This window comes from Haliaeetus leucocephalus, unplaced genomic scaffold, assembly GCF_000737465.1.
Source record: "Haliaeetus leucocephalus isolate CR32 unplaced genomic scaffold, Haliaeetus_leucocephalus-4.0 Scaffold933, whole genome shotgun sequence".
Classification (NCBI taxonomy): Eukaryota; Metazoa; Chordata; class Aves; order Accipitriformes; family Accipitridae; genus Haliaeetus; species Haliaeetus leucocephalus.
This window is the reverse complement of record NW_010973369.1, coordinates 3,124,264-3,140,120: the sequence shown is the minus strand read 5'-3', so window position 1 is coordinate 3,140,120 and position 15,857 is coordinate 3,124,264. Positions and strand designations below refer to the sequence as shown.

Below are 15,857 nucleotides of genomic sequence, written 5' to 3'. Positions count from 1 at the left end.
AGGTGTTTGGAAGGGAGAAGGTAAAGAAGCTCTCAAGAAAGTTTTCAAGGCAGTCCTGTGACGAGGAAGGCATTTCTTCTATGTAGAAATTTTTGCCTATTTACATCCTTTTTTTTTTTAAAAAGAAAATAAAATTATAGTTAACATGCCAAAACCACATTCATCAAATCAGTTGCCTTACAAAAATAAAATTTTCAAACAATGTGTTTCTAAAATAAATATCAATAGAGATGGAAAAAATAAATACATGTATCCAAGCTATCTTGTTAAAACACAAAAAGGTACAGTTCCTTACTGAAAAGTAGCCATGGAGTCCCAATTAAAGCAGCAATAGTTAGTTCAGAGCATCCTTCTCTTCAGTAACACATGAAGAAGAGTCCCAAGCAGCAAAGAACAGATTCTTAATAAAAGAAATATATAGGACTATGTTCCTTATAGAAAAGTACAGAACATTTTCTTCTTTGCTGAACAACAGAGGCTAAAAAACAGTGTTCCATGATTATACCCCTGCTGAAATTTTCTGGTATTTCCAAGCAGTGAGACGTTAACATCTTTTCTCTTGTTATGAAAAAAGAAAAAAAAAAGAAAAAAAAAGCCCCATCTGTGAATTTGATTGTTTGTGAACATATGTGTATAGTCCCCTGATTGAGCAAAAAATTAATCCTTCTTAAAAATACTGAGCTACTTCTCCTCCCTCTCCCCAAACAGCAACTCTCCCATACAGAAACAAGACATTTTAATACAATGCTGCCTACAGAAGGACTGTTACAGCATAGGGACCAGGGGCAGCTCGACCTCAGGCAGGAGACTTTTACTGCTTGGGAGTAAAAGCTGCACTTTTAGCTGCACCAGTATGGGATGGTCCAACATGAAATCAATGTTTCCATGGCAGCCCCTTGCATTTCAAGGGCTAGTTCATTGCCCTGAGCTCCTGCTGTCAGGAGTCAGTCTCAGTTTGGCCGGTAGTAGTCACAGTGCTCTAGGTAATAGGAGGCAGGGTACCCTATTCCCCACTCTCATAAGGCAGCCGTACCACTCCAGGAAATCAGTTTCCTTCTTGAAGGTTTCAGTTTTTTGTGGTCCTGTATGTCCTCTTACTTTTTAAATTGTTTTTCTACCTATTTAAAAGGAGCAACATGCCCAGATTAACAACAGTGGTCAAGTAGGCAAAGAATAAAATGTCCACAATGCAAGCTCTACATAGGTTTACAATGTATTGGTCATGCATAAACCCCTACAGATCCTGGCAGGCATTTAAACATTGAAGTTGATGTAAGATCAAATTGCTAATGAACTGACTGCTGAATGGACTGTAGCCAGCTTGAAATCACTGGTAGGTTCTGCATCTGATGTCACAAGACTTAAGTCATGTCAAATCAGTGGTCATCTACTTTAGCCCTTTTTGCTTTCAAGGAAAGATGCTGCAAGAAAAGAAAAGAAAAATTGCTTAGCATATACACAATCAGAAAAATGTTCAACTAGAAAGCTTTCAGTCTTTAATCCCCAATTAAAGAAAATCTTATACAAATCTCAAAGACCACCCTTCCCAAGCTCTGCTTGTTACCAATATTAGCTAAAATAAACGTAAGAAATAAAAAAACCCACATGTACCCCAAAGTGGTATTCTGGCTCGGTATAAAATATTATCTTCTAGTACTTCTGTACTAACTGCAAGCACAGGAACAATTTCCCACTGGAAGCAAGTTGCCAGCATGTAAAAACACAGAGATGGACATGTGCTCCCAACAACACATATGCATAAACACTAGGACTATGTACATGAAGTACAAGATTTTAACTAATGTGTTAACACTGCAGCTGTAGTTGCATTGGACCTTTGAAACTCTATGCTCTTAAAGAAAAAGGCCTACAAAAATGTGGAATGAAAACATGAAGTCCTGCAAAACTTGGAATGAGACATAACTGACTGAGACCATGATCAAGCTGTAGAAGAAAATCTTTTCACACAGAATGCTATTCAGTTATAATTTGTTTTTAATTCAATACAGGAATAAAAATTCTCATATTTCAGGAATCACTTATTAACACAAAGATGTATCCTTCAGTAGAAAAAGGGTCTGAATGCCTATAAATTAGCATAAATTTGTGTGTCTTACAATGGCTTCCTCATTCAAAATTTACATGTATAATTCAAAGCTTTACACAACAGGAATATTTCTAATTTTTAAACATTTTATAAAGACACCCAAGCCTTTTGGCTGATAAGGATAACTGCCCAAACTGGAAAAGAATTTTCCTCAGAACCAGCACTATCCTCCAGAGCTTCCATTTATTTTAGGATTAAAGCAATGCTTAGGTCATGCGGCAAACTGAGTTCATCTCTATCAAATCAAAAGGATAGCAATGGTAAAAAATAGGTTCTAATGTAATTTCATAGCATATCTACAACAGTAGTAGTACTACCTTGAAAAACATGTTCTCTCAGTCAGATAAGTACTACTATTCAAGACAAGCCTTCTTCACTTACAAAAAGCAACTCAAGTTTTGCCTGAACAAGTCATTGAGTCACATTCCCCAACACCACCTACCTAAAGGAAAACCTCATCCCAAAACTGAGCCTGCGGAGAGGTCGTATCATAATGGGATGTTGTGTTATGTATGGGATATTACAGCATGTAAATTTGTGAGTCAAAAGGACTAATTATTCCAGGAGCAGATTTGATACAACTGGAACAGTGGCTCACCTGCTTCTTACACCATGCTTGCAGAATATCTAACAGCAGCTAAAGACTTAGGGGTCTACCCTGCAGGGGTCATTACTGCCTTTGGCAAATGCATTATAGAAAAAAAAGGCAAAAAATATTCAGCTACTTATTAAGTGCATTTATAGGTGGTAAGTGTCTGGATAACTGAGATGAATTTTCCAAACTCAATATTAAAAAAACAACCCTCTCAAGTCAATTACATGGACAGATGCCAATGCTGCTGTATACTGTAACCACAGAGGTATGTCCTAAGGTGCTCCATGCACCACAGTGTTTTTCTTTTTTCCAAAAACCCCAGGAAGTGAAAGAAAACAAACATCAGATTCTCAGAAAAGTCAAATAGTGTAGCAGATGTGTAAATCAGAAACACCCATTTTTGCAACATGGCTGCCCATATGCACAGATCTCTTGCTTTGCATAGGTCTGATACACAAGTGCATTTTTTTCACTTGGTATTTTGGAAATACTTCACTAATTTAGAACATAAAGCTCAGTAGTTATTAATCTCCCATGGGAAATTCACTTGCAAGATCAATTTGGCAACCTTGCTTGTACAGTATTTACATGGAATGTGGTATCAACAGCTCCCGCATAACTAACATTTAGATAATACCAATCCGGTCCTCAGAATGACCAGTGAATAAGTCTAGATTGATGGATTCACATGGGACAGAGTTGATAAAGGATGGTGACAACTGTTAAAAGATACTTGTAAAGAAAACATATGTATATCACACACAACAGGATTTGCAATAAAGGTTTGCACAAATAGCAGCTGTTCTTTGCCATTTCAAGTTTGAACAGATCAGAGCTGATTTTTTTTTGCAGTAAAGATAATTAATGCTCAGGATTTGCACAAACATTTGCAAAGCATGCAGAGACTCCTCAAATTATTGTACAAAGTATGGCTGCTGCCTAGCTACAGTGCTGCTCAGAGAAGTGCTACCAAGTGCCTATATTCAAGTGTAAAATGGTTGAAGGCTTCATTTACCAGTGATAGGCTATTTTGTAACTTTGAGATCATGTCTGTGGGCTAGATAATAGGGAAAAAGCTTTCATGCATCAATTTATTATCCTCTTTCTTGATATTAAAACCACTACAATGAACAAAACAAAATTCATTTTTGTACCATTAAATAGACAACAACAAAACATAAACACTTAAAAAGTTCAGATACAAGAGCTGCTAGTGCAGCAATGGTACCGTTTGGGCTTTATGCCGATTCCGTACCGTTCCTTGCTGATAAAAATGAGGTGCCAGTTCCAAGAGCCAAGCAGATTCAACGGCAGTCACATCTCTCATATAATATTTAGCAGTCTGTATGACTTCATTGTAGACTACCCTAGGAAAAAGAAAAAAAGAAAAGAAAAAGTGTTTGCTATAAAGCAACGAGGGAGAGAGATGATTAACAGCATGTTTAGACAGTTTCAGATACATGCTGCCAGAGGTAGTATTTACAGAGTGACAAGAGAGTCTTTACGTTATAATACAGCCTCTTACACCTCTTTGCTTCTGGTTGTTCGGAGTACTCTACATTAAGACAACCGTTAGACTGCCATTAAAAACACCTTCACATACTACCAGGACACATGGATGCAAGGTATAAAAGAAAGAATATTTCTTATAATGGGGCCAAAGGTGACTCATAACAGATGCTTTGGAAGCGAGAATAGTAGTTACTCTGTAATATCATGAGGAAGGATGTCAAAAGCACCAAAACCCTGGACCCATAATAAGTAGGGCACAAATCACAGCATGACTATCCCTGGTACCTGTCTGCCAACAAGCAAGATAAGGATTAGAGGAAGAAATCAGCTTTAACTACTGCCAGAACATCTCCTGGTAAAAGATTTAGAAGCAGATAGCCATGTGGACTCAATCCCTGCTGCCAGCATGAACAGGTTGCCAGCATGGGCAACCTATTTCTAAAGTCACCCTTCAATAAGGAAAGTCATTTTTACCAAGTAAGCGCAAACCCACACGCTGAAGGGTTAGTCACCAAAACTGTAAGTCATTAGCTGCCTTCTATACACAGTAGAGCTGCAAACCCACAAGGTTTGTGGTCTCTCATTAATTGGTATTTTGCTCTCAAAAGCAAATAGTAGAGAGTCCAAAATTCTCTTCTTTGCCAAACACAGCCCGAGACCTACCAATACAGCTAAAGAGAAATCTGAGGAAAACAAACAAGAATGAGAACACATTTTATATACACCTGTAACAGACACACAACTGAAGCCCTCGGTATAGGATGGGTGCCCAGGCAGCAGTAGCACTGAAACTAGGGTTGCTGAGTAAGTTAAACCCCTGTCTTAGAGGATGCCATGAGCCAGCAGCATCTTTAAGCTGGTGGTGGCAATACCACGTGGCCTTGGAAGACAGGTCTGCGCCTGGTCTGTAACACAGGGGTCCAAAAATAGATTTAAGCCCAGAATCAGTATTCCCAAAAACTCCAGCAATACTGCTGCCACCAACAGCAAAGAGGCTGTGAAGCAAAGAGCAGCCTTAAGGTTTTGCCAGTTAAGACTTCCAGCTAGCTGTCTACAGTTCTGCTTTTCTATATGTCTGGAAGTGCCCAAGGCTGGGATGGAAATTCCATGCTGAGGGCTCATCAACTAAAAGTTGAGCCCTGGAGGACATGTATGCTGGAACAAAGAATTCTTCCAGTACTCTCCTACCACCAGACTTTCTTTCCAGATTAATTTCTTCTCAATTTATTCTTCTTACTGTCTGTTACTCTCCCATAACCTAACTTTTTTCAATATGTTACCTACTGTAAGCTAGAAAATTTCAGAAGTATATCTGCAAACTATTCTTCTTATTATTTCAAACAAATTGTGTTTTATTTTTAATAGCAGTGACAGGATGTTAAAAAAACTGGTAAACCAGCAGCGAATCAGGCTGGTTTCAGTGGCAAAAATTACTTTAGCTACACTCTGCTCAACTCAGCCCTGAAGAATTAGTACAGTTAAGAACAAGTGAGCTGGACTCATTTTTATTTTGTGAGCCAATGTAATTGATGGCTAAGTTCCAATCAGTTACACTTCTGCAAACCCTACACAACAGGTGTAGGAGCCCAAATTCAAAGACAACAGATGACACCGGTCAAGTTTATCCTTCAAAGTCTCAGCAACAGGCAAAGAAGGACAAGAGTCCAAATACTTCAGGTTGATCATGCTGACCTGGTAGCTAGAAACACACTTCTAATTGTTATCAAAGCATCTCTGACACACAAATGGAATTCTAATATCCCAGCTAACACGAAAGTACAACCACTTCTTTCCTCAATCTGCTAGACAGCCATAACTTCTCTCAAAGTTTTTGCATCATGCATTAGACACATATGCCCTCTCCTAGCAAGCCATTTGCAATTACTGTAGCACCTATTTGACAGAACATTTACTTAACAGGCTTAATAAAAGTAAATTAATCCTAGTTCTATCTAGGTACAGAGATTACTTGGAGAGCAATTTGCAGTGCAAAATATGGTGCCTATTAAAAAAAAAGGGTCACCTGACTCTGCTTACCAACTTCTGCAGGTTTTTTGGACAGTTAAACATCACTCTATTTCCCTGATTTATTTGGGTACTGCCTACAAAAAGATGCAAAGGAAATACCAATGGAATTCTCTCTGTGGGAACCATGACCTTCATATCTAATCCTCCACTGATGGAGAAAAGTCATTCATGAAAATGTCTGGATGCTGAAAATATCTTGTAAAGATCACGAAGCAAGTGAAATCAGCTTTAACTTACCAGCGTGGAGGTTTCTCTGCATACAACACTGAAGTGGGGTGGATATGAAGTTCATGGTCATCACGGATAGTCCTTGAAAGCAAGATACTAATTCAGACCGTGCATCTGTTTATTGCTTAACATTTGGTTCCTTTCATCCCCAGTAAGAATGTTTAATAAAAGGCAACAATAAGAGAGCTAGAGCAAATTAAAAACATTTGCATTTAATGAACAGGCTTTCAGATGAAACCAGGCTTAAATCTTGGCCAAAGGATAATTTAAAGTCCTAAAAGAGTTCTATCTACATTAAATAAAAAAGTAGTGTTTCATGCTCTTACTGAGAGTGCTACAACAGAGACACTGTACTTGATTGTATTAACACAAGCTAATTACTATTAGTAACAGCTTCCCACTATCAATAACTCTAATTATTTATATTTGCCAAAGAGAAGAGATAAACACTGAAGCAGTTTGAAGATACAAAACTTCAAATATTTAGTAAATCAAACCCTACATGTTTCTTATGGCAGGTGTCTAGAGAAGCAGCTCTTTGTTGATTATACTTAGATGTATCCAGTCAAAGGAGCTTTTAAACTAAGCAACAGCTGTAATGAAGCTATATATATTTACCTGTAAGCTCCAGTAGAGTGGAATTTAGCTGCATTAGCAAAAAATCCAGAAACTATGCATCTCAAAACAGGATCTGGATCACCTGAAGAAGAGAATTTTTATGTAAAATGAGTCAATGGAATGGCAAAAATCCCCAAAATACCCCTTAATCATCTCAACTTTTCACACTGCATCAAGCTTTGAAAGGAAAGGCTTGAAGGCAGACAAACCCTGCAATCTCTTTTGACTTCAATTTCACAGCAAATCAAAATTACTACATAAAAAACTACTGTTGCCACTGGTGTCTCCATGAAGATAGTTTTCACAGTCCTTAAGGAAACCTTGTGTGACAGCACTGAAGTCTGATTTTTCAAAGCAGTTAGAGACAAGTGCTGAGTAGTAGTCATGGCATCCATGCACGCACAGAACAGCTGGAAATCAGATCCCAATGAATGGACATCATTTTGAACATACTAGAAAAATAGCTTTTTGAAAAGTGAAAAATAGGTCACCTCCTTCTCTCTTATGACTCTTTTGGTAAGTCTGTCCATTCAATATATAATCAGTGGTGATAATCTCTTGCTGGAAAACGTAACTAATCAAGACTGGACTAAATGTTAATTGTAAAAATGGGCTAAAATGCTCGTCTACGGTCATTTTTAGGAAAAAAAAACCCTGGTTTTAATTAACATTATTTTTAGGCCAGGGACAAAATACTCAAAGGTTACAAGAAAAGCAGGAAGCAGACCAACAATTTGGAGACTTCCTTCAATATGTATTGGACAACAGGTTTAAAAAAAATATTTCACCTTCACTGGACTTCTTTGGCACTTTAAAGCGGACAAGAAGCTTTTTCAGCTGCTCTCTTACAACAGAAGCTCTAACAAGCCCTTTGTAGTTCAGAAAGTGTTCTTGACACCACTGAGAGCTCTTGCTGTGCTGTACAGTGAGAAGAATAGAAAAAATTACAATGAAATACCATCAGCAAAACAAAACCCAATCTCTTGGATCACATAGCCTTGTTCTGTTTTTCTTCTGTCTCCTACAACATATTTATTGTTGTTTTTCCTGAAAATTACCTGTTTACGTAGCAACTAATAAGGGTACATAAAACCAGTATCTAGAAAACATGTTTCAAACAACAACTAAATAGCAGCAGAACAAATGCCATGGGGTATTTTCATACAGATGTGCTTAATTTCTTCATATGGTGAAAGAGAATAGCATCAGTCATTCCATTCACACACAAAAGCATCATATGATAAACTAGTCTGTATTCAATCTCAAAATGTAAACAACCTTTTCTGTACACTGTTTTCACTGGTCTTCTCTATGCAAAGAACTGTTTCTCCAGAAGCCAGCACTTACTCCAAGAGCTTCTGCATTTGGCTGTTTCTAAGAGAATTAGGCAGATATAAAAGCTAAACAGCAAAATTTCAGTTAGTGCCTGACTGATTGCTTTGGGGTTGGGGAGAAGGAAGTAATCTTTTAAACACTGCTTCAACTCAACACTGTTGCAAATACATTATTATAGAAGTGCTTTATACCAGCAAAATATACTTCTCCTAAATAGGTATAGCACTTCAAAACTGTTAAGTAAAACCTCAGCTTACAGAGAAGCATTAAGATTGATGCTAAACCTTAGAGTGGTAAATACATAAGGTCACTGAAAAAGAGGATATGATGATCAATGTGGCAATTTTTTAAAAAAAGACTGCTAGATTTAGATGCAGTTTATGATCAGTAAAACTCTGATACCTCTATAGAAAAGATGGGAGAATATGAATTTCATTTGGAATTTGATAGCTGTTTTTCCTAGGCCATTTCAAAAATCCCAGTCTCCTTGAAAATACAGTTGTCTACCCATAAGACTTTTGTGCTGTACCCAAACCAAATTCTTTCTATTCCCTGTTCAGAAGAACTACAGAAGGTCCGTGGCAAAATATGACCAGAATATCTTTTAAAGCATAATTATAACTTAATATACTTGGTAAGTCCTCAGCTTTGAGGATGCTATATCCAGAACTTTCAGAATCAGAACTGAGGATCGCAAGTGTTTCCCATTCCTGCAAATCCACATACACTTGAAAACGACTTACTTTGACAAAGGCTTCATAAACATTAAGCATAGTGAGATGATCACCTTCTTCCACAGCAAACTTTCGGTGTTGCCTGGTCTGGAGAAGAAGAAATACATTTTTATGGGCAGACTGATTTTTGCAAAAATCATGTCAAATACACTCAGTTCCCATCATCTCTGTATTTCCTGGTGACTATTAAAATTCTTACCGTATAGGGTAGTTTTTCTAGGCAACAGCAATATTTTACTAGCCCACCTATATTCAGAAGCACTTCTAAAACTGAAATTAAAAAAATGAACTGAAAATGAACCCCCAAAATCCAAGAGAGGGATGCATTAAAATTAGGCTTCTACTACCTATTAATAATTTGCTACATGCTAATACTTTCTTTTTTGTTCCTCTTGAAAGGAAGTGGTGTTTGGGGAGGTTTGGGTTTTTTGGCAAGCCCTTACGCTGACCAATATTGGTTTACAACCTTTCATGATTCTTGTCCTCAGAAGGAGGCTTTTAATACTAGTAAACTCCAAGGTTCCCACTGTTATTCAGTTTCTTCTTTTACCTATAACCAACAGGTAAAGTTCAAAACCTTGCTTCATTTTCATACAAACTTGCAGTCTGTAATGGGTATCAATAAAATACTTGGCAGAAATCCAGAAATGTGGAACTAACAAAAAGAAAATGAGACACAACTGAACTTACAGCCTGAGCTTTTTGATTTGGAGGGATCACAAAAATGTTTTGAATCTGCATCATGGCAGCAATTGTCAGAATCTCCTGGGAGCAGCCAAAATTTCCTGAGGAGTAAGTGGAGAAATTCAGTAAAGGAAATCTTCTTTCATTCAACTTAGCCCAATATAGAATAAAAAGGAAAAGAAGCAGAATATATTTTTACAGTATATAAAACCAAAATACCTAAACTCCTGGATTTTTTTAATATAACAGTGAATGTTTTTAATGGAAAACTTAAGACAAATGTGTTAGGCTTATTAGTGTGTTAAATGTATTAGACATACTATTTATTAGAGAGGTCCACCAGTTTAACCAATTATTTTCACTAAACAACATGCCAAGATGAAGCATACAGTTTGTTTCAAGTTTAGCAAATGTAATTGTAGTGTAGTATTAGACAAGAAGCAGTGTCCTCTACTCATCACAAGACTATGAAGAAAATCTGTTTTTTTTCCTCCTACCTGATTCTAGAAGCATCTTTGCAAACATAGGATTCAAAGGAAACTCTGCTATTCTCATTCCAAGAGGCTCTGTTAAACGGCAATGCATATCCAAACCTGCAGCGTATTAATAAATGTAGCTGTGATACAGGCAAAAGAGCACAGAAATTCTTCTTTAAGAATTTAATGTGTACTAAAGAGCAGAATTACGAGCTAAAATACAGCCAATGCACCTAATAGTTGCTGAATGTATATTAAACTAAGCTTAAAGGCACTCCTCAATATCTATTTACTCTCCCATGGGTCACCGGGGTTTTTTTTGTTTGTTTGATTGTTTTTTCAAACATCCTTGAACAGACAAGTTTCTTCATTTTGACCAAGTTCCATTGCTATTACCAACAATTTAGAAAACCTGCAGTCAAAGTCAATGCAACGGCCAGAGTGCCTATTGGCTGTGAGACTTATGCATCTCCTTTTTAAGTACTTAGCAAGATCTTTGTTCATGGGGACAGGAAGCAGGAGGAGTCCTGATGAGAATTAAAAAAGGGCATAATTATGGAACAGGCATAACTGTAGAAACAGGAAGCACTGTGGGTAGGGGGCAGAGGGTAGAGAGGGCGGTAAGGTGCTATTTTTCTGAGTCACATCTGCTTAGGTCACAGAGAAAAATAATTTAACTTTAATATAATCTAAACTAGAGCTGTACAGCTGGTGAAGATTCTCTACAGTTTAGTCTGCCTCATACATCAATAACTAAACTGTCAGCCATGTTCCAACTCTAACCTTTTTACTGGAGATGGTACAGGAGGTAGGCATGACAGCTTGCTTTTAGATTCCCAGGTATCACTGAGCAACCCTGCACATTTACCATTTTAGTTGTATGGCTTCCTACAGTCAAACATCTGCAGTAAGGTTTACCCATGCAAACCACTGAGTCATATTCTAATCCAGAGCACTATGCTGAAATTTCAGGGAACAATTTAAATGGAAAAGCATTTTCTTTGCAAGAGGACATGGGAAGGAGAATGAAAAAAAAAAAATTACAGACACAGGACACAATAAGAAGGAAAGAGCTCACTAAGAAAGGCAGCAAAGAGTGAGAATTGAAAGAGAAAACTGCAAGTAAGCCAAGTTATATGAGGTACGACAAGGAGGCAGAGCACAAGAGAAAAGCTACACAAGGAGGGACTAACAAGAGCCCAGTAATAGAACTTTGGGGCACTGTAGATTGCATAAATAACCACAGCAGAGTGGTCTGAGGAAACACAACTGTGGCCCATGCATTATATAAACATATTATTTGTCAGACTGTGTGGTGACAACAAACCACAGTTGTACTTCAGCTATGTTTCACAGAGAAAAGCAAAACCACAAATCAAGTCAAGGAATGAGATCTATAATATGCTGATCTTGTCAGCATATCTGAAACCACAGATACCTCTATCAAGTGTTTACTTTCCTTTATTACTTGATATGCTATCATCTCACTTATTATGACAATGTAGTAATTCACTCACCACACCCCTACACTGTTAACAAAACCTAATAGGCATTTCACATAATGTCACAATATTTTACTCAGAAACAGGTATGAAAGACAGCTTATGTGAAAAGATGAAGTAATATATTTAAACACATAGTCACAGAAACTGCAAAAGTTAAGGTATGATAGCTTTCATTTGACCAGTGCAATATGAGAAGTTTAAGTGCTACCACAATCAACAGCTTAGAATACGCCATCTTTCATCTACAGAAAGATAACTGCATTCCTAAGCAGGGAAGAGGAGAAGTTACCATCTTTTTAACTTCCTACAGGAGCATCAAGCCAAAATCCTTTGGCTTCTGCTGAATCCTACAAATCTCAGTGTAATTTTCCATGGATATATATAGAGAGCTTGTACACAGATGCCTATGTAGCAGTAAGCTTGAATATACACAAAAGCCCTGCATTGGATACTAGTCTGAAATAGGTAAAAGTTTCCTTGAAATAACCTTGGAAGCAACCACTGTATCCATATATATATAGGAAATTGGAGGTCTTAGAAAAAGATACTGCAAATATTTTTATTGAACATGTTTAGGAGAGATTATTCAAGTACTGTGGCACTAAAAAGTTTCAAGTAACAACCACTAGGATGTGATGGGCTGAGGGATTAAAACACTGTTTTAAACTTAGGTAGAGTGGTTGTTTCTGACAGGTGACAACTTACAAACAAATCTTCAACAAAATATTGGATCTCAAATAACGCTAAAAATAAAGCTACTTTTTACCTGGTTATTTACCTCCTAAATTATGCTTAAAAACAATAAACTCCAACTGACAACTCAGACTTTCAAAGGGGCATCAAAGGAGAAGACTGAGAGGAGATACTCTTGATGTAATCAGTTTGCATCACTGTAAAAATAATCAGTCTAAAAACAGTGATGTGTTTATTCAACAAAACTATCTCAACCTTAAAAGCGTCTGCTCTGCACAAGTTTCTCTGTTGGCACCGCATTGGCACAATAGGGTCCTGACCCTAAACTGCACATTTGCATGCTATTACAATGCAAATGATGAAATACATGTTCATACTTGCATAAGAGAAATTTAATCCTTACTGCATCTGCAAACGCTTGGGCAACTTCACTTCTGCAAGTTACATAAAATCTCCATAATAAACCACCTAAAACCTTAAACTTCAGCAAAAATTGAAGAGCGAATCTGTATATCACACACACACACACACACATTTCTTTCCATCTTAAACACTAACATCAGCATTTCTCTGCTTTGCTACAAAAGCTGGGCAGCCAAGAGAGTAACAGCTCTGTACTTTTCTGTGAAGCTACTATAAGCATAACACTTTTGCCAAAACATCAAACAGCTAATCAGTGAGTTTATTGACCTTTCCTCTCCATTTCCCTAAGGTGGTTTTGGCTGTGAATTCACCCTTGCAACATGCTTCTGAGCCACTGTGAAGGTCCTTGTTCCAGGCTTGAAAAGGTTGCCAAGAATGAAGTGCCTTAAGTGAAACCCTCCTTTGCAAGATGGAACTGAATCAGCACAGAGCAAAATCACGGCCAAGCAGAGAGTTACAGCTCCATGAGATTAAGAAGAGAGCAGACTGCCACAAGTTACAACGCAGCATTTGTAAGTGATGTAAAAACACCCACAAACCTCTGGAAGCTTCCAAAACTTACACAAGCTCCTTTACACTACTCTTTTCCTCACATTTACATTATGGAGCAAATATTGTTACCATTGAATGAACTACAAACACTGAGTTGAAGTTAAACAGAGTTTCATTTTGATTACTTGTTCTTGTGTCAAGTTTCTGTTTTGTTTAAGTTTATTGCATTCAAAAAGATTAAATAGCTGTCAAAACACCAAGAATATAACAGTTCTTCCTATAAACAAAATTAGACAGCATACATTCCACTAACCACAACAAAAAGGAATTGAAAGCTGTGGCTAAAAGTATTATAACAGGTTATAGGTATCCAGCAGTGGAATAATGAATAAAACCAAAATGAACACATTTAGAATCACAGAATATCTCAAGTTGGAAGGCACCCACCCATAAGAATCATCGAGTCCAACTCCCTGCTCCTCACAGGACTACCTAAAACTAAATGATATGACTAAGAGTATTCTTCAGACTCTATACTGAATTTGAGAACAAGCTGTAATTAGTAATTCAGAGAACATAATAAAAAAAGATATGCTATTAAGTAGCTAAATAGTAGAAAAGTACTTTGAATTATGCTCTCAGGTCTTAGAGCTGTTAGACTAGCTTTTCCTTCTTTTCATTAGAAGTTTGTGTGTATCTGTTTATTTGTCCATAACCAGAAAGTTCAATACTAAAACTAGAGCAGACTCTTTTTGCGAGCTGCATGCAAATGAGCTCCTATGCATTTAAAAGCATGAAAAGCAAGCAGGCTGTGAACTGAAACACAGACACTGAATGTGAGAAATATAGTTTCAATTCATCCAGGACAAAATGTGCTGCCTTTAGGAATGATCAGGTTGGTTTCTTTTTTTAGTGGTTGCATCATGTATTCACAGCTAATAGAATTAGAACAGTTTGACTTGCTACAGGTTTGAACTTTGTCTCAGCTGCAGGACCAACAACACTAACATCAATAGCACTACACTGCATAAGGTGTAGACTTCTAGCTGTAAGCCATACTACATTCAGAGCAGAGACACAGACTAGAACTCATTTTTAAAATTATAACTAGGTTAGCTCCTAATAACTTTTGTCAGTCATACCTTCACAATTGCATCAATGAGAAGGTCTCAAAACTAACGTGTGACACTTGCTTTGCTAAGCCATCAGGAAGCACACTCTCTATAGGTTTTAATTCTAGCATCCAATGACTGGCCTCTCCCAAATTCAAGCATCAGATTTTACTTACAATGTTTAGGCAGAGTTCCTGCACACATGTCAAGATCAGATAATGAGTGTAACATGCTAACAGAAAAATCTAAAAACAAAATTTAAACTTAAAATTTAAAACAATGCTTTTTAAAGTCTGACTAAGGAATAAACAAAGTAGTAATTATATCAAGCTTGCTAAATTCTAGGTTATTACAACCAGTCTGATCATGAAAGAGATGTCAAACCTTTACTTTCAACTTTTTTTGTTTATACTTGCAAGTGCTACATGCTTCCATCACTGGCACAGTAACACAAAATGAAAGATCACCACACCAAGAGCTTGAATATCTAACAACTTATCTAATTGGATGCAGGTAAATTTAGTGTCTAACTCATGTACTGATCTAATCAGTGTCTGAACTCCATTTGTATCTTCATACCACTCCGTAAGGACTAAAGAAATATATGATCTGCCTGAGAGAATCAAGTCAACACCCTCATCAGCTCAGAGCCCTGTTCCTAGCAAGGACAAATAGCTGGTTCCTTCCATAGAGGTGCAAGAAAATACACAGAAGATGGCTATAAAATACTTGTTTGCCCAATCTAAACAGTTAAATTCTAGTTTATACTCTATGCAATAGATTTCTAGTTCCTCTGAGTAAGTTATTGCTGCCTTTTGCTTGCTTATCTGTCTGAAATAACCAGAGGAAAAGTAAATTCAGAGGAGACCGAGGTACACTTTAAAAACACACCAACAAAAAGCTTCCACCAGTCAAGGCTGCATTTTCTCTTTCTCAAAGCACGGTTCTCAAATGCAAGTTTGATTAATGTCCATCCAATCACCAAATCCAAATTAACAATTTTTTTTCATAACACCTGTAACATAACTATGAATAAAGCAAAGCATAATATTCTCACCTCCTAAAGCATACAGCAATTCTAAAGCTTGCACCATTGACTGTGCAGGAGGTGGCTGTGAAGAAAAAATGTGCATTGTTTAAAGTTATCACCATAGAACACACAAGTTTTCACAAAAATTCTTAGATCTTCCTCTTTTGCAAAATCCTTAAGTTCTAACTACCTACCTTTCTACTTATGCAAAATGAAGAAAGAGCTCTCGGACTCTTCCTATCACCCTTCCACTGACCACCAGTGTTGCGAGTCAAAACCATCTCA

At 37.2% G+C, this 15,857-nt stretch overlaps 1 protein-coding gene across 2 annotated transcripts in view; it reads right to left on the bottom strand.

Annotated features, from left to right (window-relative positions):
- Positions 1 to 294: 294 nt before the first annotated feature.
- Positions 295 to 15,857, bottom strand: part of DHX35 (DEAH (Asp-Glu-Ala-His) box polypeptide 35) — a 32,214-nt gene continuing 16,651 nt past the window's right edge. Inside the window, exons 14-22 of one of the 2 annotated variants that reach the window (XM_010584077.1) lie at positions 15,600 to 15,654; positions 10,339 to 10,434; positions 9,848 to 9,942; positions 9,167 to 9,244; positions 7,877 to 8,006; positions 7,089 to 7,170; positions 6,480 to 6,551; positions 3,931 to 4,069; positions 295 to 1,421 (exon numbers count right to left, since the gene is read on the bottom strand). In XM_010584077.1, coding sequence (XP_010582379.1) covers positions 1,377 to 1,421; positions 3,931 to 4,069; positions 6,480 to 6,551; positions 7,089 to 7,170; positions 7,877 to 8,006; positions 9,167 to 9,244; positions 9,848 to 9,942; positions 10,339 to 10,434; positions 15,600 to 15,654 — 792 coding nt within the window. In that variant the 3' untranslated portion in view covers positions 295 to 1,376. The remainder of the gene's footprint in view (positions 1,422 to 3,930; positions 4,070 to 6,479; positions 6,552 to 7,088; positions 7,171 to 7,876; positions 8,007 to 9,166; positions 9,245 to 9,847; positions 9,943 to 10,338; positions 10,435 to 15,599; positions 15,655 to 15,857) is intronic. The other variant, XM_010584078.1, reaches the window with a different exon arrangement.